A 19,061-nucleotide genomic window follows, 5' to 3' on the forward strand; every position below is an offset into this window, starting at 1 on the left:
TACAGTACTCCTGGGTCCAAACCCCAGTACCAAAAAGAGCAATTAATTAAATAAAAATCAAGGTCAACATGGGGCTGGCGACGTAGCTCAGTGGTAGAGACCTTGCCTCTCGTGGGCCAGCCCCAGGTTCCATCCCCGTTCTACACACACACACCAAGGTCATCGACGCTCAAAACTCACCACTTCCTAAATTCTTCACTCCATCCTATGATTATCTATGATCTCAAGGTTATTTACACCTGTCATTGTTATCTGCTACTTAACGTTTGGCAGCTCAAAACTGGCCATGAGGTGTTTCCACGGAGGACTAAGCAAACGCTACAAATCAGGCTTTCTTCCCTCCAGGGAGCCAGGTGTTAGCGCTCAGTGGGTCTGGAGCCCCTTCCTGACTAAAGCAGGCTCCTTCCTCCTCCAAGACGCGACAGAAGGAGGCACCAGGTCGTCTATGGCGCTAGGAGCTGGTGGCGGGCGCCCCCTGCTGGCTGTTTTGAGCACCCATCAGCAATGCAGAATTAAATCCTGCACCTTTGTGGACAGAGACTGGAACAGAGAGAGCCGCGGAGGGTCGCGATCTTCCCACAGAGAAGGAAAGCCAAACCTGTGCAGTCACACAGCATCCTCAAGCCACAATGCTCCGGAAAGAAGCCCTCAGGGAAAGGAAACCTCCAGGAGGACCCCGCGACGAGACCCCTGGGGAGATGGGTGCTGTGGTGCACCCCTGTAATCCCAACACTCAGGAGGCTGAGGCAGGAGGATCAAAGCCAGCCTCAGCAACTTAATGAGGACCTAAGTAACTCAGTGAGACCAAGGTGGGGATGTGGCTCAGTTGGTTAAGCACCCTTGAGTTCAATCCCCAGTTCCCAAATAAATAAACAAATAAATAAATCAGAAAGCCCCAGGCAAACTCGGATGCCTGGTCACCTGGGAAGGCTGGTCACCCGACGTTGAGATCAGAAGTCAGAAAACTTACAGAGCCTGATCCGGCCTGCCACCTGTTTGTAAATAAAGTTTTATTAGAACACAGCCACACTCATTCATTTATGAGTTACATCAAATGTTGACCGACTGGCCCTTGAAGAAAAGGCTTGATGACCCCAAAGTTTGAAGAACCCTTCCTACAAGCTGAGGGAAAGCCCAGAGCTGACCCCGGGCACTGGTGGGAGACACGCTCCATGTGGAAAGAAGAAGTCAGGTGGCCTTCCAGGGAGGACAGCGTGGACGCATAGAGGCACTTTTGTCTGAAGCCTGGGGAAATGTAGTTCTGTAGGTCACAACTGGGTCATGGGGGGTGAATACGGCCTCTTATTTCCTCCCGACAGCCTGAGACCTCCCTAGCTGCTCATGGATGGGTCAAGAGGCCCCCATGGCCCAGGAGCGGATACGGAAGTCGAGCCCTTCATGAGCTTCCCAAGGGGCCTGGGGCCGGAGGCAAAGGGCTGCGATCTAGCCAGCCCTTCACACTGAGGGGTGGAGGATGCCAGGAAGGCTTCCTGGAGGCGGCAGCCTGGACACGTGAAGGATTCCGCCATCATGCATTCGTTCATCACACATTTATTGAGTGCCTGTTCTGGGCCAGGTCCCGGGTGGGGGAGGGATACTACGGAGAAGGAGACAGAGCCCACCCTGAACGGCGGCCACAGGGAGCGGTGAGAGGGAGGGAGCACATGGGGTTCCTGTGTCACCAGATGGAAGCTCGCTGGTCCACACAGCCCCCCAGACAGGTCTACTGCCAACCCCCACCCCACTCCAGCCTTCTCAGGCTGAGGCCTTGCCCTGGTTCCCCAGAAACCCGCCCAAGACCACCCAAGCAGCACCTCGTGGGGTGGGCTCAGGCACACACACTCTTCAGTACTCTCCGAAATGCCCCTTCTGCATGGCGACCGTGGCAACCAGAAGAAAAGAGCAGTGGGGGCCTGACATGGGGTGCACGCCTGTCACCCCCGCAGCCGGGGAGGCTGAGGCAGGAGGATCGCCAGGTTCCGCAACTTAGTGAGGCCCTGAGCAACTCAGCGCGATTCTGCCTCTAAATAAAGCATAAAAGCGACTGGGGACCTGGCCTCGGGGTTAAGCGCCCCTGGGTTCAATCCCTGGCACCAGAAAAGAAAAAGAAGACAAGACAGCAACGTGGTGGTGGGAGTGGGGAGGAGGCTCCAGGGGCCTGGAAGAGGGACGAAGTCAGAGGCTTAAAGGGGCCTCAGGACACATGGGGACCAGGGATGTGGGGAGGGTCTGGCAACGAGGCTGTCTGCCATGGTTCCCGGGGCAGCCAGGCTTCCGAGGCAGGAGGCAGCCCCAGGACCTTGGCTGCTTGGGGCCCCATTGGGAGCAGTCAAAGTCCCTTCCCTAAAGACCCGGAGTCCCAAGGGTCTCCGGGGAAGGCCAGATCTGAGGGCGGGCGCGAGGGCTGGCGGCCGTGGGGCTAGGGCAGGAAGCTGTGCAGCGTGAGGTCGTCGCCCTCGCGGTCCTCCGCCGCCTCGGCCTTCAGGCCCCGGCTCTTGGGCAGGCCCCCGTTGGCCGCGGTGGGCGCCCCCTCGCCGGCGTCGGGCAGCAGGGCGGAGATGCAGACCATCTCGGTGGGCGAGTAGTTGCGCACCGGGTACATGTGGCCCTTGCGGGACAGGCGGACGGCCAGCACCACCGTGCACACGAGGAAGACGGTGGCCACCAGGGCCAGCACCAGGATGGCCAGCAGGCACTGCTTCACCGGGATGAGGCCCGAGGCGCCGGCGGGGCTGGGCGCCGTGGGGCTCCCAGGCGGGCCCGCCTCGCGACTTTGCAAGGTGCTCTCCGCTAGGCGGGTGGTGGCGATGGCGCCCTGGTAAGTCACAGGGGCGGCGGGGGCTTCCGTGGACCGGGGCTTCACGGCCAAAGGCTCTGTGGACTCAGCCTCCACGACCACAGCCTTCACAAACACAGCCTCAGTGGTCGCAGGCGGACTGGTCTCTGCCTCGCTGGTCGCAGGCGGACTGGTCTCTGCATCCGTGGCTGAAGGCGGACTGGTCTCTGCATCCGTGGCTGAAGGCGGACTGGTCTCTGCCTCAGTGGTCGCAGGCGGACTGGTCTCTGCCTGGGTGGCAGCGGGTGGACTGGTCTCGGCCCCGGTGGCCCCAGGCGGAGTGGTCTCTGCCTGGGTGACTGCTGGTCCTGTGGACAGGTCCTCCGCGCCCACAGCCTCCCCGGGTAGAGCCCCCAGTGTGGTTGGAGCCCCCGTGATGGGAGCCGTGGCAGAGGTCAGCTCTGTGCCTGGCACCCGCAGCGTGGCCGTTTCTGTGCTTGGCTCCTCCCCCACTGTCCCTCCTGCACCCAGGCCAGCAGAGGGCCCTGTGGCTGGCTCGGGGGTCCCGGGCCCTGCAGAAGCTCTCTGCTCCGAGGTGCCCACTGTGGTCAGAAGCTGGGGATCTGCAGCCACGCTCCCGGTGTGATTGTCGAGTGTTTCTGGAGGGTCTGTGGCTTCTAAGGGATAGTCTTCGTCTTCGTAGTCCTCCAGGGTGACCTGTCTCCGTCCCCGAGCAGGCCGCGGGGCTGGGGCTGCGGCGTCCGCTTTCTCCTGCAGCTGGAGGATGCAGCCTGCTTCCAGCAGCATCAGCAGCAGGAGGAGGTGCCGGGGCATGATACCTGGAGGACACGGAGGCAGACAGACGTCAGGACACCTCCCGCCTGGACCACCCTGCTCCTCCCCTGGCAGCCAGTCTTGCCTGAGACGGGCGTCCCCACCGGCCAGGATGCACCTGGACGGAGCGGACCCTGCGGCGGCAGCAACTATTACAATTTATCAACACGCATCAAACCATCCAGGATCCTCCCTAGGGTATAAAGAAACTTCACCGTGTCCTTAACATTTTTTGGCTAAAACTTTTTATTTATGGGCAAGATAATTCATGGGGGTAGAGGAAGAGAGTCTTAGAGCTTATGGTCCTATTAACATCTCACGTCTTCCCTTCTTAATTCCTCTTGTTGTGGATATTAACAATTTACCTTAAGAGCACAGTCGTACCTGTATTCAACTCATAAAGAGATAAACATGCAGCCAGGCAAACACAGGGTCCATGCCTGCCATCCCAGCTACTCGGGAGGCTGAAGCAGGAGGACGGCAAGTTTGAGGTCAGCCTCCGCAAGCCAGTGAGGCCCTAACTCAAAAATAAAATAAAATAAAAGGCAAGGCACGTAGTTCAGTGGAACAGCACCTGCCTGGCAGGCATGAGGCCCTGGATTTAATGCCCTGCACTGCAAAGAGAGAGAGAGAGAGAGAGAGAGAGAGAGAGAGAGAGATAGACAGAGCGTGCATGCACAGGTTGCCACGCTGTGGTGGGGTCCAGGTAAAGCTGCTGGTCAGACATCAAGGCCTCTGAGTCCGGCCCTTGCCCGAGCTTGCACCCCTCTGCCCACTTCTATCTCATCTCCCACCCCCTTGGCTCCCACCAGTTCTCAGGGTCCCTGTTTGCCCGGTTCTCCCTCAGCATCTCTGCTTGGTCCCGCTTCCTTTGGCCGTGTCCTCTCCTGGACAGTGGGGATGAGGGCGTACCCCTGAGGCTGCCCTGAGGATGGAATGACATGATGTGGGCAAAACAGCCCCGTGGCGAGCTCTCCAGGGGTCCAGGGCTTTGGTTCTTCCAGTACACCTCCCCCGTAAGTCCGCAAGGGCCCAGAGCCATTCACTGCACACTGAGCCATTCACTGCACACTGAGCCATTCACTGCATTCTGGGACCAGGAGGACACTCGGACCTTTCAGAACAGCCCGGTCCCCAGGAGCTTACACCCATCGGGCTTGTCTGCACGGGAGTGCTGTCCTCTCCAGGGGTCGAGGGAGGAGGACGCCTCTCCTCCTGGCTCCTGGCTCTTATTCTCTCCCTTGCGCTCACTGGTGTTTCCAGAATTCAAAACCTTGCCCGTGAGAATTCTGTGGTGGTGTGAACAGACTGTATGCTATTACCGTCATAATGGCAGTAAATCATTGTACTTCAAAATGTGTGGCCTCTAAAAGTGAGGCTACACTGAATGTTCTGGCATGGACAAAGGCTCCCTCCTCCTCCACATGATGGACAGTTCCTGCACCCTATGGCAGCCAATAGAGATTTGTAGGTTGCTCTACAGAAAAGCTGCCACAACTACTTCTAACAATACGCTTCCCTTCTCTTGTCCCCATGTGTCCAGCAACAGGTGTCATCGTCCCTTTGAATTTTTTGGCAGTTGGATGCATGTAAATTATTATTGTGCTTTCCGTGTCCCTGAATATCTTGTGTTGGGGGAGGGAGACGGGACTGAACCCAGGGGTGCTTTGCTGCTGAGCTACACCCCCAGGCAGTTTTATTTCTTACTTTGAGACAGGGTCTTGCTAAGTTGCTGAGTCTGGCCTCGAACTTGAGATCCTCCTGCCTCAGCCTCCCATGTTCCTGGGATTACAGGTGTACAACACCATACCCATTTCTTGTCATATATTTTTGAGTATTTATAATAGTTTGAGTTTTTGTATTCCCTGTCTAATTGTCTTTTGGATCGTTGTCATTTTGAACCGTTTTATATATATTATTTTATATACATGTGACTTTTTTTCTCTCATCTGCATTACAATTTTTCCCCAAATATAACATTATTCTTTTGATTTATTTATGGCATGCTTTTTCCAAAAAATATTTTAAATTTTAATATAAACTGCACTGAACCTTTTTTTTCTTGAGTAATAAAGTCAAAATTATGGGTCATTTCACACTCTCCAGAATAGCTGTAAGAAAAAATGGAAAATAACAACTGTTGAGAAGGACGTGCCACTAGAGCCCTCTTCTATGGCTGGTGGGGACAGAAAACTGGGCAGCCGTTTTGGAAAACAACTTGGTGGTTCCTCCCAAAGCTGGAGAAAGCATCGTCCTAGGCCCCAGGATTCTAGTCCTAGGCGCCGACTCCCAGGAATTGAAAGCAGAGACTGGGACAGGTGCGGGCTGATCAGATTCCTCGGGGCCTTATTCACAAGGAGAAGCGCCGTGTCCCCGGCGGAGATCAGCCGGCCCCGACGGGGGTGAGGTTCGGGTTAGTGCACTGGCTCCCACGTCAGCCGGTGCTGGAAAGCTCAGGCCCAGCGGAACCAGCTGGACCGCACAATCGGGAGACCCGTCTTTCCCCAGGGTCTCACGGGTGGAGCGCCGGGAAGAGCGTGGGGAACAGGCGCGAATCGGGGTAGGACACCGTGGGCGTGGTCGATGGCACTGACGTTTGCACTTAAAAATGAGTAGAATGGTAAATTTCGTGTTTCATCTCTATTGCATCGCAATAAAACATTTCAAAAGAAAACCCTGGGCTGGGGAGGTAGCTCAGTCGGTAGAGTGCTTCCTTGCAAGCACAAGGCCCTGGGTTCGATCCCCAGTACCGCAAAAAAAAAAAAAAAAGAAAGAAAGAAAGAAAACCCTGTGGTTTTGTGACAACTATGTTCACTGGCTCCCTGGACGACAGTATGTTCAGCAGCATGGCCGCAGAAGACATCCTAGTCCATTCACCCTCCGTCCTGTGGTTTGGAGGAGAGAGCAGTTGCTCAAGGGTCCCTGGGTGACTGGAACTTACCCATGGCCCTCTGCTTCTGGGCTCCCTCTGACTCTTTCATGTGCCAGTTAGAATTGTATTGGATTTCTAAAATGCAAATCCAATCACCTCTTAAAAGAATTTTTTACACCAAACGTTCAGCAGACACATCTGGCCCCCACAGTGATCCCCATTTTATGGAGTACAGAACTGAAACTCAGAGAAGTGGAGCAACTTTCCCAAAGACACACAGCAGGTGAGTGGCCGAGATGGGGTTGGAACCCAGTAAGGATTCAGGAAGGCTTTATGAGGGGACAAAAGAGACAAATGCTTGTCGGAAGAAGGCTTAGCCTGTGTGTTTGTGTCTGGAGGTGGGGGCCCAGGTGGGGAGAGAGGGCAGAGTAAGAAAAAGGACTTTGAAGGCGCCTCGCCAGAGAGCTCAGTTCCCTATTTAGCAGGTGCAGTATAAAGTGTAGGATTGAAAGCACAGACTATGGGATCAGACAAAAAGAGGTCCCAACTCTGTTTCCTACAAGCTGTGTGAACTTTCTCATAAAGTCGTTGAGAGAATGCGATGAGAAGACGGATTCAAAAGTCCCGGGCTTGGGGCTGGGGGTGTGGCTCAGGGGTTGAGCGCTTGCCTAGCATGTGTGTCACTGGGTTCCATCCTCAGCGCCACGTACAAATAAATAAATGTTCATCAACGACTAATAAAGATACGTTAAAAAAAGGGGGGGGGTGGGGAGATAGCTCAGTCGGTAGAGTGCTTGCCTTGCAAGCACAAGACCCTGGGTTCGATCCCCAGCACCACAAAAAAAAAAAAAAAAAAAAAAAAAAAAAAAAGTCTGGGGCTTACAGTAGGTGCTTAATAAATGTGGCACACACACAAAGGAACATGCGCATGCATCTCTCCTCCCACCCTGCCTTCAGAGGGGCGGAGTTTCTCTGCACTTGGAGCGGAGCTCCTACTCCCTGGAAAAACACGTGGCCCCACTGTGGCCCCATTTCTCTGGGCCTGGGAACCAGAGGAGAAGCCACCAGGCAGAGTCACCGTTTCCTAACCGCTGCCCCCACGGGGCAGTTCTCAGTTCCTGGAAGACAGAGCCCTCAGCTGCTTCCTGGAAGCGAGAGGAAGGGAGGGAGGGGCAGAAAGGCGAGGCCAGCCCTCCCGCTCTGGGGCCCACCTTGGAGAGCTAGGGACCCAAGGCGGGCTCACCACTCGCTGCCCACAATGCCTCGCGCCCAGAGTGGCCCAGGGTGAAGGGGAGAAGCAGGGCCTGGACCCCAGTTCACCCCCACTTACTGACTTGAGCATGTCGCCCCTCCCTCTCTGAGCCTCAGTTTCCTCACCTGTAGAATGGGCTTCAAGAGCAGTAGCGAGACTCGAGGGGGATGCTGCGCCGAAGTCCCTGATGCTGGCTTCCAGGAGCGGGAATGTCATCTGGAAGACCCTCTTCAGGGCTGCAGGCAGAGGAACAGAAGAATGGGAGGGCGCAGACTCAGGGACAATACAGAGGCCACCTCCCTGCTCCACGGTGGGCAGCTAGGAGAGCCACTCGGGTCCGGGTGACAGCAGAGGCCTCCTCTGTGGAGATCAGACGCGGCTCTCTGGGAAAGCCCAAATCCCCCTGCCTGGGCCTGCCCGGAGTGACCAGCTTGTCCCAGATGTTCCCAGTATGAGTACTGAAGGTCCCCAGCCCAGGCTTGGTCCCTGCCATCCTGGGCTGGACCAGGACGAGACCTCGCAGCCCGAGACAGGCCTGGGCTGGGCAGGCAGCCAGGCCATCAGCCCATTGGGCAGGAAGGATGAGATGCTGCGTCGCCATGGAGACCACGCAGCCCGAGAGGGAAAAGCAGAGCTGACCCACTGAGCCAGGCAGACAGGGGACCGGCTCTTGGATATTCGCTAAAAATCAACGTATTGTGCCGTAACCGAAGTGGTGGAGAAATAAAGTCCCCGTCTCCTGGGCTCGTTCCCTGGGTGACCTCGCTCGCCTTCCGTGCAGCACCGGCTACCGTCTAGGTCCCCCGGCACACGAGGGAGGCAAGAGGGCTCAGGGGGCGGGGTCACTGCCAGGCCCCGCCCCCGTCTCCTCTCCCAGGGCGCCGCCCGGCCGCGCGCAGGGTCTCGACGTGAGGTGCGGAGGGTGGGCCAGGTTGCTTCCTGCCTCGCCCTGAACCCAGCTGCTTCTGCCCTGCCCAGGCCGCGGGCAGGAGCAAGGAGCCCTCGCCCAGCCCCGGAGATGCTCAGGAAACCTCCCCTTCCGAGTCCCGGCGGGCACCTCTGGGAATCTCAGAATCCACAGGCCTGAGCTTCTGGGGGGAGGTCGGTTAGGCAGCCACAAGATAAGGGAACCCCCCGATCACCAAGTAGGTCAGTCTGAGATGCACGAACCGGTCCAATCCCAACGCCATCCCTGCACGGGCTGTGTGACCTTGAGCAACCTGACTCCCCTCTCTGAGCCACGGGTATCTCATCTGGAATACAAACGCCCCTGATCTACAGTGGGGTTAGGTCCCCCTAAACCCATGGTCAATAGAAAATAATCACAAATCAGAAATGCACTGAAGAGTTACGTCAGAACGCTTACATCAGCCCGCAGCTGGGCACAATCACCCAACGCCAGGCCCTTTTTATCAGCCCAGGGAAAGATCAAAATTAAAAAATCCAAGTACAGATTCTACTGAATATTTGTCGCTTTCACGCCCTGTGCAAAATCCGCCTCCAAAAGCGGGGACCACGTGTCTAAGGGCAGCAGCGGCCCTGCTGCTGGGGGGCGGGGGGAGGCGCTGGAGGGCTGGAGGGGGACGGTCCATGTAGGGTGATTGGCACACGAGGCTCAATAAACGCCAGTCGGCCTAGGACAGGGGATTCCTTCCCAGCCACTGCCTTGTGGGGGAAGCTCCCACCCTGGGACAGGCTGTGACATCTCCGCCTCTCTCTCTCAGAGGCAGAAGCCCCGTTGGGGGTGTGGAGGGCAGACAGCGTGCCAGGTGCTGTTCTGAGTTCTGGGCACGAGCTATTAGAGTTACCAGCTCGCGCGCGCGGTCCCACGGATGCCTCAACAGGACGGGAACCATGACACGCCCTGTGCGAAATGAGGACACCGAGGGTGACTTCCTCCAGAGCTCCGTGCAGCCTCTGCGCAGAAGCACCACCTCCTGGAAGCCGACCCAGATTGCCTGGGCACCATCACCCTCCTACGGGTCTTCACACCTTTTCTAATGTTTTCTAAAAATGCAGCACATGGGCCCCTCAGCTCCCAGCTGCATTGCTGACTGTGCCCAGCACAGCTGATGGGCGGAACCCGCACGCCCCTCTCCAGAGGCTGGCGCCCTGGCTCCCCGCGCTGTGGCTGTGAACTTTTGCAGGGCAGGTGCTCCCCGGGGTCCCCAGCACCAACAGGCCTGGCCCCCCAGGCTGGGTGGATGCCCGTTGAGGAATGGGCATGGCCCCGAGGCCAGGTTCCCAGCAGAGGGCTGCAGAGCCACCAGCCACCTCCAGACTGTTCACGTCCCTTGTCGACTGACTTCCCGGTCTGCTCTCCTCATCTCCCTGCTCCGTCCGGGAACCTCAGTTTGCCCCCTAATTTCCACCCACAGCCTATGACATTTTAATGCCGCAGGTCTGCTTGATATTCTGTGGCCCTTCCCAAGCCCACAAATCGCAGTGTTGGGCAAACTGGGGGGCTCCTTCTTCCCCAAGAACCACGTTTCACCTGTTGGAAGCCCAATGTTCTGGCCTCGTGTAGAGGAGTCCTCGTATTTTGCACAAATGAATTTGAAGAGACCTGCAGCCGGTTTTACTTTAAAAGCGCTGGTGGGGCTGGGGTTGTGGCTCAGCGGGAGAGCACTCTCCTAGGGTGTGTGAAGCACTGGGTTCCCTCATAAAAATAAATAAACAAAAACAAAGGTGTCCACCTACAACTAAAAATATACAGAGTTTTTTTTTTTAAAGAGCAATGGTGGGCCAGGTGCAGTGACACACGCCTATAATCCCAGTGACTCAGGAGGCTGAGGCAGGAGGATCGAAAGTTGGAGGTCAGCCTCAGCAACTTAGTGAAGCCTAAGCAACTTAGCAAGACCCTGTCTCAAAATTAAAACTAAAAAGGGCCCGGGGGGAGGGTGACTCAGTGGTTGAGCGTCCCTGGGTTCAATCCCCAGTACCAAAAAAAAGGAAGGTGATGGTTTTCTGAAGATACCTGGGCACAGGCATGGGCACGGCCACTGCCCGGCTGCCCACATCCTCCTGCTCCAGGTCAGCAGCGGGATCTGAGAGGCCGGGGCTGGTCCCCACGGGGCTGTGGCAAGCCCAAGCTCAGCCACCTCCTAGCCATATGGCTGTAGGAGCAGCTTCTTCTGGCTGAGCCTTGGTTTTCTCATCTGTAAAGGGGGCACAGTCCCCCCTCCAGGTGCTCTGATGAGGCCCAGCCCACCCGGCTCTGGGCCCAGCTGATGTTTCAGGAGGGACTTGGCCCTGCAGGCGGCTGGCCCCTGCCGCTCTCTGGGTTTCCACTCGCTTGGCTGGAGGCCAAGGCCAGTGAGGAGGTGTCTTTCACACAGGGCGTGCCCAGGAGCAAGCTGCTCTGGTGCCCAGACCTGGGAGCCGCCTCTTAAGCCCCCTGCCCTCTGAGAGACCAGGCCGTGGGGGTCTTGAAGTCAGAGATAGGAAAGGAGGAAAAAGGTCAGCGAAGGACCAGGGACTCCAGGCAACCAGCAGGCTGTGCGTGTGCGCTTGCGAGCTTGGGCTCCCAGCCCCTCTTACTCTCCTTCAGCGCCCCTGAAGTACCCCGGCTTCAAATGAATGAGAGTCTGCTAATTAACATTTTCACTATTTCCTTTTGCCCACGATAGTGACCCGATTTTAATATTTAAGTCACGTGCCATGAACCAGTGCCCCTCTCCCCATCCTATCGAAAGTGTCACAGGATGATAATTTCATGGCTTCAAAACTTATGCGGCTTCAAGACGGATCCCGCACCCCCTCCTCCTTTCTGGAATCTTCCAGACCTGGTCTCGGCTCTGCCTCTCAGCGAATCCCTTTGCCTTTCTGGATTTCAGTTTCCCACCCATGAAAGGAAAAGTTTGGACAATTTTTAGGGTCAGGCATGTGATTTTGCTAAAATTCGCTTCCAAAGTGCCCCCAAGGCTGAAGCCATAAGCAAAGAAATTACCAGCACAGGCCCCGGAAGAGACAGGATGAGGCCACCGATTCCAGGAAGCCCCTGGTCCTGAGCCCGCCGAGGCGGGGGTGGCCCTCCCCAGGGGCTGCAGCTCAGGAAGGACCCGTTGGTCCCAGCCTGACCTGCTAGTCACCGAAAGGCAGGCCCCTGGTCCCTTGGGCCCCCCGGCCACTCCCTGTGGTTCTCTGCAAAGCAGTTCTTACCGCGCTCAGCAGACCATGAGCAGCCGCCTGGCGGGCCCAGAAGTGCCTTCTCGGCGTTGGAGCCAAGGCGCAGCCCACGCTGCCAGGCCCCGCGGTGCACCCTCCACCGGGGTCGGGGCCCTGCCAACCCCCAACGGCAGAGCGCGAAAGAAGGAAGCGAGAATGTGGTTACTCATGCCGGGCCACGTGACAGCCCACACCCCCTTGTTTGTGACAGCTTGGGCGTTGGCAGAGGGGTGGGCAGCAGGACAGGGACCTGCGGGTCCCACGTCCGGCCTTGGTTCCCAAGAGCCTGAAGACACCAGCCACCAAGCCCAAGCTTCCTGGGGCGCGGCCCTGAGGTTGGAGGTGGGACCCGCTGACAAAGGCCCCTGGTAAGGGGCGGTTGGGGCCAGAGGGGACCCTGGAGGGGAGGGAGTGGCCAGATGCAAAGGAGGACGGCTCTCGATTCTTTTTATCTCTCGCCCTCCCGCCTTGTTCACTGGGTCCACCCTGCCGCCCTCGGCCGGCTGCGTGGAGACCCAAAGGCCACGCTGCCGGGTCCTCCGTCTCCTGTCACTCTTCGCGGGACACCGAGGACCGCAGGTAAACAAGCCCACAGACCATTACGACACCCAGGCACCCAGCGGGTGGGAAGTGCACCCTGGTGTGGGCAGGGAGGGGCTCGGGAGAGGGCCGTCAGGAGAAGCTCCACGGAGAAGTGACTCTCGAAATGACCAAGCACTGAACGCAGGGGCGGCCCAGGGCCAGCTCAGCCCTGGCCAAGGCCGGGTCAGCCAGGTGCGAGGGCAAAACCAGACCCGGCTGTGAAATGCAATCACAAAAACCTGGCGGGCGGCGTCCAGTGCCTGGGGGCCAGTGGCTCCCTGCTCGGCCTTTCTCCATGAGCCTGGTGAGCCACCACCCTGACCTTCGGCATCGGCCACGGCCGCCCGAGAGCCTGGCTGCTCCCTCCCCAAAGGAACAGGTGCGAGAGAAGAGCCGCTGCTTCTCGCCTGTTCTGTCAGAGACCCCGCACAAGGCAGGGCCCAGGACGGGCAGAGAGGCCACGTTCGGCCTCACACAGGTTGTTTTAGAAGGAACACCAGCAGGCTGGGGTGCGGCTCAGCGGCCCAGCGCTGGCCTGGCACGCCAGGGTCATCCGGTCACCTGGGTTTCATCCTGGCACCGCAAAAAAACATAAAATGAAATGAAGCGGGGCTCCGTGGCGCACACCCGTCACCCCAGCGGCTTGGGAGGCTGAGGCAGGAGGATCGGGAGTAGAGTTCAAAACCAGCCTCAGCAACTTAGAAGAGTCCTGAGCAACTCAGGGCGAGCCTGTCTCTAAATAAAATATAAAAAGGGCCAGGGGTATGGCTCAGGGGTTATGCACCCCGGGGTTCAATCCTTGGTATCAAGAAAATTGATATTAAAGTTAAAAAATGAAAGCCAGAGACCCAGCAGGTGTTCCCCATGACAGGACTTCCACCATCTTGGGAAGCTACAGCTGGAAGAGACCAGACACTCATCCGCCTGTCCACACAGGAGACGGAGGCCTCCAGCAAGCAAGTGAGAACCCAAGAACCCTGCTTCGCGCTCCTTCCCAGCAGGTTTAGAAATCGCCAGCCCTCGGTCTCAGGGGCTGAGAAACTGAACAGACCCTCGTGGGAGCTGGAGGCCAGGCCTGCTCCCATGAGCGGGGTGTACCTTGAAAGCTACAAATGTTTTTTACATTTTTAAATGGTTGGAGTATGTTTTGTGACACAACATTTTGTGAAATTCAAGGTTCTGGTTTTGTTTTGGTTTGCTTTGAGTTTTTTGGACTGGGAATTGTACCCAGGGGCACTCTACTACACCCCAGGCCTTTTGATTTTATTTTGAGAGCTAAGTCACTAAGTCTGGCCTCCAACTTGCGATCCTCCTGCCTCAGCCTCCTGAGTAACTGGGATGATTGGCGTGCACCACCGCACCCGGCCAAGCTTCGGTTTGATTGTCAAGTTCTCTGGGAACACAGCTACCTGCCTTGACCTGCTCGTGTTGTCTGTGATGGCTTTCATGCCATAACAGCAGAATCGAGGCATTGTCTCACCTGCAAGTCTTCAAAATACACACCCTTCACGTTGCCCGAGCCACTAGTGGATGCTGGAGCTTTGCGCCAATCAGCTCACATAATCTTCCAATGACTGTTCGGTCACTGGAAATAAGGAAACTGAGGCTCAGAGAGAGAACACACATATAAGGGAAGCAGCAGGGGCGGGACTCAAATTCAGGCAGACATTAACGCTCTAGACCTTGACCTCCAGCCTGTGGTGTGCAGCTCGCCCAGCGCACCAGCCCTGAGCTCTCGTTGTAAGGGACAGGGTCTCGCGCAGCTGCAGGTGAGCTATCCCAAGGTAAGACCCGAGCAGCTAGACTGGCTTCTTACTTATATATAGTTTTAGCTGTAGATGGACACGATATCTTTATTTTATTTATTTATTTATTTATATTGTGATGGGCTGACAGATCTGGCTCCGTGAGAATGTTCTAGGCCAGACTCTAAGGAAATGACTAAACAGACTCCATTTTGCTCTGAGACTCCATGTTATGTAGGAAATAAGCTTCTCCCATGGGAACACCCCGCCTCTGTGCCCATCCTCAGTTACTTGGTGTGACATGTTTGATAATATACAATGGCGACTCCTATGGAGTAAAGAATCGCTCTCTTTTGATTCCTATTGCTCCTAAACAATGTACCATGTGAACAGTGATTGTGTGGATGTTAGTAACCATTCTTTAGCTTGTACCTAGGTAAGGGTCATTCTGACCCACGTCCCCCTCTGTCGATGATCTCATGAAGTTAATGTGTAATTTCGAATCATAGCAACAGACACTTATGATTGATGTGATTTTTGGTATAAGAAACCCTACAACCCTGTGGTAGAGGCTGTTTTTCCAATAGCCATTTTTTGGGGCATTGTGTGAGACAGTCAGCCGGCCGGCTTAATAAAGACCCTCAAATTTGGACTTCTCAGGGGTGATCCGTCTTCGGTTGCGCCCCATAACCATATGTGGTGCTGAGGATGGAACCCAGAGCCTCACACGTGCCGGGAGAGCCACTGAGCCACAACCTAAGCCCTAGACTTGCTTTTTATAGGATCAAGAATTGCTCAGAAGATTCCGGTTCACGTCAGCTGTGTGATGACCATGAAACCACATCTCGCCACACCTGGCACTTGTCAGAAGTCCCCAGCAGGCTGGGTTCTGCTTCGAGGAATAGACACACCAGAAAAGACTACGACGCCTTCCCAAATCAAAGCAACGATAGCTAACGTAAGAGAAATCCTGGAGAAAACCCCAGAAGTCCCACTCTACAGGAATCTGTCCCTTGATGAAATGCGATTCAGAAGTGAAAGTCATATTTATGTTTGTGAAAGTCAGTGAAAATGGAGACCAGGGAGGAAGAATCTGTGAGCAGACAAAAACAGTTAGACCTTCTGAGTGACCAAGGCTTTGATTGATTTGCAAACATAAGCAAAACTTAAGCTATTTCTTGCAAATGCCTGGATTGAAGATAAACAACTGAACCAATCAGAAATAGCCAACAGCCTGTAATCCCGGCGGCTCGGGAGGTTGAGGCAGGAGGATCGCAAGTTCAAAGCCAGCGTCAGCAATTTAGCGAGGCCCTGAGCAACTCAGTGAAGCCCTGTCTCAAAATAAAACATTAAAAGGGCTGGGGATGTGGCTCAGTGGTTAAGCGTCCCTGGGTTCAATCCTCAGAACCAAAACAAAAAAGGAAGTAGCAAACAAAGTTAGATCATATAACTAGGAACCCTCCAATGACACAGATCACGTAAGGCCACCAATTAACCTTTATAACCAATTAAAAAGAAAAAAAATTTGTTTTTGCAGTGCTGAGACTGGAACTCAGGGCCACTCATGCTAGGCAAGCCCTTTGCCCCTGAGCTACCTAGAGCGCTTCCTTTACTCTTTCTGTCCCTGTCCATGACAAGCCTGCTACCGGGTCTCCTCGGTGGAGATCCTTCTGATCAGAGCTGCCCAGTTCATGAATTATCGTTTACACAAATAAACCCTTTAAAATCTGAATGTGGCCCAGTTTAGATCTTAACACACCTGTGAGCCTCAAGCACTCGAAATGAACAGGTGTCCAGACCAGCAGAGGCAGTGGCCGCAGGCTCTGCCCACCACCTACCCCCAGTTCTCTTTCCCTTCCTCCTCGTCCTCCCCACCCCCTGGCCCCGCCTCCTCCCATACCCGGCCTCCTACTTGTGATCCTCCTGCCTCAGCCTCCTGAGTAACTGGGATGATTGGCGTGCACCACCGCACCTGGCCAAGCTTCGGTGTGATAGTAAAGTTCTTGGATCACAGCCTTGACCTGCTCATGTTGTCTGTGGTGTGGTGGCTTTCACGCCATGACAGCAGAATCGAGGCGTTGTCTCACCAGTGAAACCTCAAAATACACACCCTTTACATTGCCCGAGCCGCAAGTTACCTGGCACCTGCAGCTACTGGCTCTCACCCCCACCAGTGACCAAACCCTTGACCGCTCCAAGTCCAGCTCCTGGGTGTGATCGAAGGTGTATTAAATGTCACTCTGTGATTACTGACACACTGGGAAAGGACATCAGCAGCTCGGGGACACAGTCGCCAGCAGACCCCCCGTCATCCTGAGGCTGGTGGTCCCTGCTGGCTGCTGAGGCTCTGTCGTGGACGGAAGTGGTTGTAAGATCAAGGACATAGGAGAGAGCACAGGGGCTGTGCTCCTGGACTCACGTGAGCAGCTGTCACTGTGGTGTCCAGCACATCTGCCTGGTCACCTTGGAGTCGCCCTGAAGGACGTGACCATCCTGCACCAGCCCCAGCCACGTTCTCCCGTTTCCTTTGCAGGTGGTCAGGACAGGGACAGCAGAGGCTGCAACAGTGCGAGCTTTCCCCACACCGCCCTGTCCACGTGCGTCCACCTTGACCTGGAGCGACCCCTCCGGTATGCCGAGCCTCAGTTGGGATTGGCCAAGCGGCACCAGCCGGCAATGCAGAGGCCTCCTCTTCCCATGATGCCCCGTGCTGGTCGGCTCGCATCCGCTCAGACCACTTCTCACCAACCTGCCATTCCGGAAGATTCCATTGGCTACACAATGGGGCGTCAAGGTGCCAAAATCAATGAGAGCCTTCTGGGCTTGGAACAAAATTGGGAACCCAGTGGAAGGAGCTGCTGATGGGCAGGTCACCATTACCAGATCTGCCACCTGAATCCACCCGGCTCAATATGGAATCAATGTCGGGCTTTCCTCAGAGACGGGCAGCTCGGGCTGCAGCTGGATCAATGCTATCAAAACAAAACGGGGTTTCTGCTCCTAGGAACGGAGCCCAGAGAGAGCCTCCACGATGCCTTCAAAGATGGAAGCAATGATTTTTACTTTATTTTATTTTTGGTACTAGGGATTGAACCCAGGGGCACTTACCCATGAGCCACATCCCCAGCCCTTTTATTTTTATTTTGAGACAGGGCCTCGCTAAGTTGCTGAGGGCCTCACTAAGTTCAAGGCTGGCCTTGAACTCACGATCCTCCTGCCTCAGCCTCCCAAGCCACAGGGATGACAGGTGTGCGCCACGGCACCTGCAGCAAAGATCAGGGGAAAACACAGAAATTTGGTAAATGTGGAAACACGTCCTTGATGGTGGACCATTAAAGTCATTGTCAAGGTGAAGCATTTACGGAAAGGCAGACTATACAAAAGAAACAATTAGGAGACGGGAGAAAATCTCTGCTAGCTCCTCTTCTGGCCGAGGATTAATATCTAGAATATATAAAGAGCTCAAAACCCTGATACCAAAACCTCAAATAACCCAACTAATAAGTGGGCAAGTGAATTAAACAGACACTTCTCAAAAGAAGAAATGCAAATGGCTAACAAATATATGAAAAAATCTCCCACATCATTAGCGATTAAGGAAATGCAAATCAACGCCGCCCCAAGGGGCTGGGGTGGTGTCTCAGTGGCAGAGCGCTTGCGGCGCATCTGCGAGGCACGGGGTTCGATTCTCAGCATCACATACAAATAAAATAAAGTCCATCGACAACTAAAAAAGTATTTAAAATAAAACTATCCTGAGATTTTACCTCACACCAGTACAAACTGCTTGGTGTGGTGGCAAATGCCTGTTACCCCCAGCCACTCGGAAGGCTGAGGCAGGAGGATTGCAAGTTAAATAAAAAAGGCTGGGGATGTGATTGAGTGGTTAAGTGTCCCTGTACCAAAATAATAATAATAATGATAATAAAAGATGGACTGCATGACGGACGTGATCCTGCAATATGTATAATTAGAAAAATGAGAGATGACACTATTTATGCATGATCTATCAAAATGTATAAATGCATTCTACTGTTATGGACATCTAATCAGAACAAATAAAATAAAATTTTTTTTAAAAAGATGGAGAGGAGAAAAAGGAACACCTTCACTCTGTGGGTGGGACGGTACGTTAGTGCCACCACCGTGGGAGTCAGGGTGGAGGCTCCTCAGAAGGCTAGACTGGAGCCCCGAGGACCCAGCCACACCGCCCCTCCATATCTACCCTGAGGACTAAGGTCATCTTACTACAGTGACACGCGCACTCCTGTGTTTACAGCAGCTCGGTTTGTGGAGCCAGCCGAGGTGTCCACCGTTGGATGACTGGATGAAGAAAATGTGACCTTCATGTATTCGCACTGGAGTTTGACTCAGTCATAAGGAAAAATGAAATTATGTCATTTACAGGAAAATGGATGGAACCGGAGACCGTCATGTTAAGTGAAATAAGCTAAACTCGGAAGGTCGAGGGTCGGATGTTTTCTCTCCTATGTGGAAGCCAGAGAGGAGAAAGGAAAAGAAAGGTGGAGGGTGGGCCTCCTAAAAATCAAGGGGAGATCAGTGGAGAAAAGGGACAAGGGGTGGGAGGGAGGGGGAAAGTGCCGGGGAGCGACATTGGCTGCACCGTGTGCACGTACAAGCACGGACCAGCAAATCCCATCCATGTGCACAACTGTGTTGCACCAATAAAAAATGAGAAGAAAGGCTGCAGAGGAGCCACGCAATTTCAGCTGTGTGGGCACCTGGAGGGTAGTTGGAAAGAAACGCCAGATTCCCTGTGTTTCTTGGGGCTCCCAGCACTGTCCCTCCCAGGACTGCTCTGTCACAGCCAGG

At 55.0% G+C, this 19,061-nt stretch overlaps 1 protein-coding gene and 1 pseudogene across 1 annotated transcript; one reads left to right on the plus strand and one right to left on the minus strand.

Annotated features, from left to right (window-relative positions):
* Positions 1-1,000: 1,000 nt before the first annotated feature.
* On the minus strand, positions 1,001-12,050 carry Selplg (selectin P ligand). The gene is made up of 3 exons (XM_047560353.1): positions 11,896-12,050; positions 7,860-7,970; positions 1,001-3,615 (listed from the first exon to the last, which is right to left on the minus strand). Exons 2-3 carry the CDS (start codon positions 7,948-7,950, stop codon positions 2,420-2,422), a joined length of 1,287 nt encoding a protein of 428 aa, XP_047416309.1. The 5' UTR covers positions 7,951-7,970; positions 11,896-12,050; the 3' UTR covers positions 1,001-2,419.
* Positions 12,051-12,778: 728 nt separating this feature from the next.
* On the plus strand, positions 12,779-17,367 carry LOC124991519 (poly(rC)-binding protein 2-like; annotated as a pseudogene).
* The last annotated feature ends 1,694 nt before the right edge of the window (positions 17,368-19,061 follow it).

The sequence above is a fragment of the Sciurus carolinensis genome, chromosome 8, assembly GCF_902686445.1.
Source record: "Sciurus carolinensis chromosome 8, mSciCar1.2, whole genome shotgun sequence".
Taxonomy (NCBI): domain Eukaryota; kingdom Metazoa; phylum Chordata; class Mammalia; order Rodentia; family Sciuridae; genus Sciurus; species Sciurus carolinensis.

Bases quoted from the DNA above. Each gene is read 5' to 3' on its own strand.
- Selplg (XM_047560353.1), bottom strand. From the start codon at position 7,950: ATGACATTCCCGCTCCTGGAAGCCAGCATCAGGGACTTCGGCGCAGCA. The intron at 3,616-7,859 runs GTGAGGAAACTG...CGTGTCCTCCAG, and splicing joins TCTTGAAGCCCATTCTACAG to GTATCATGCCCCGGCACCTC.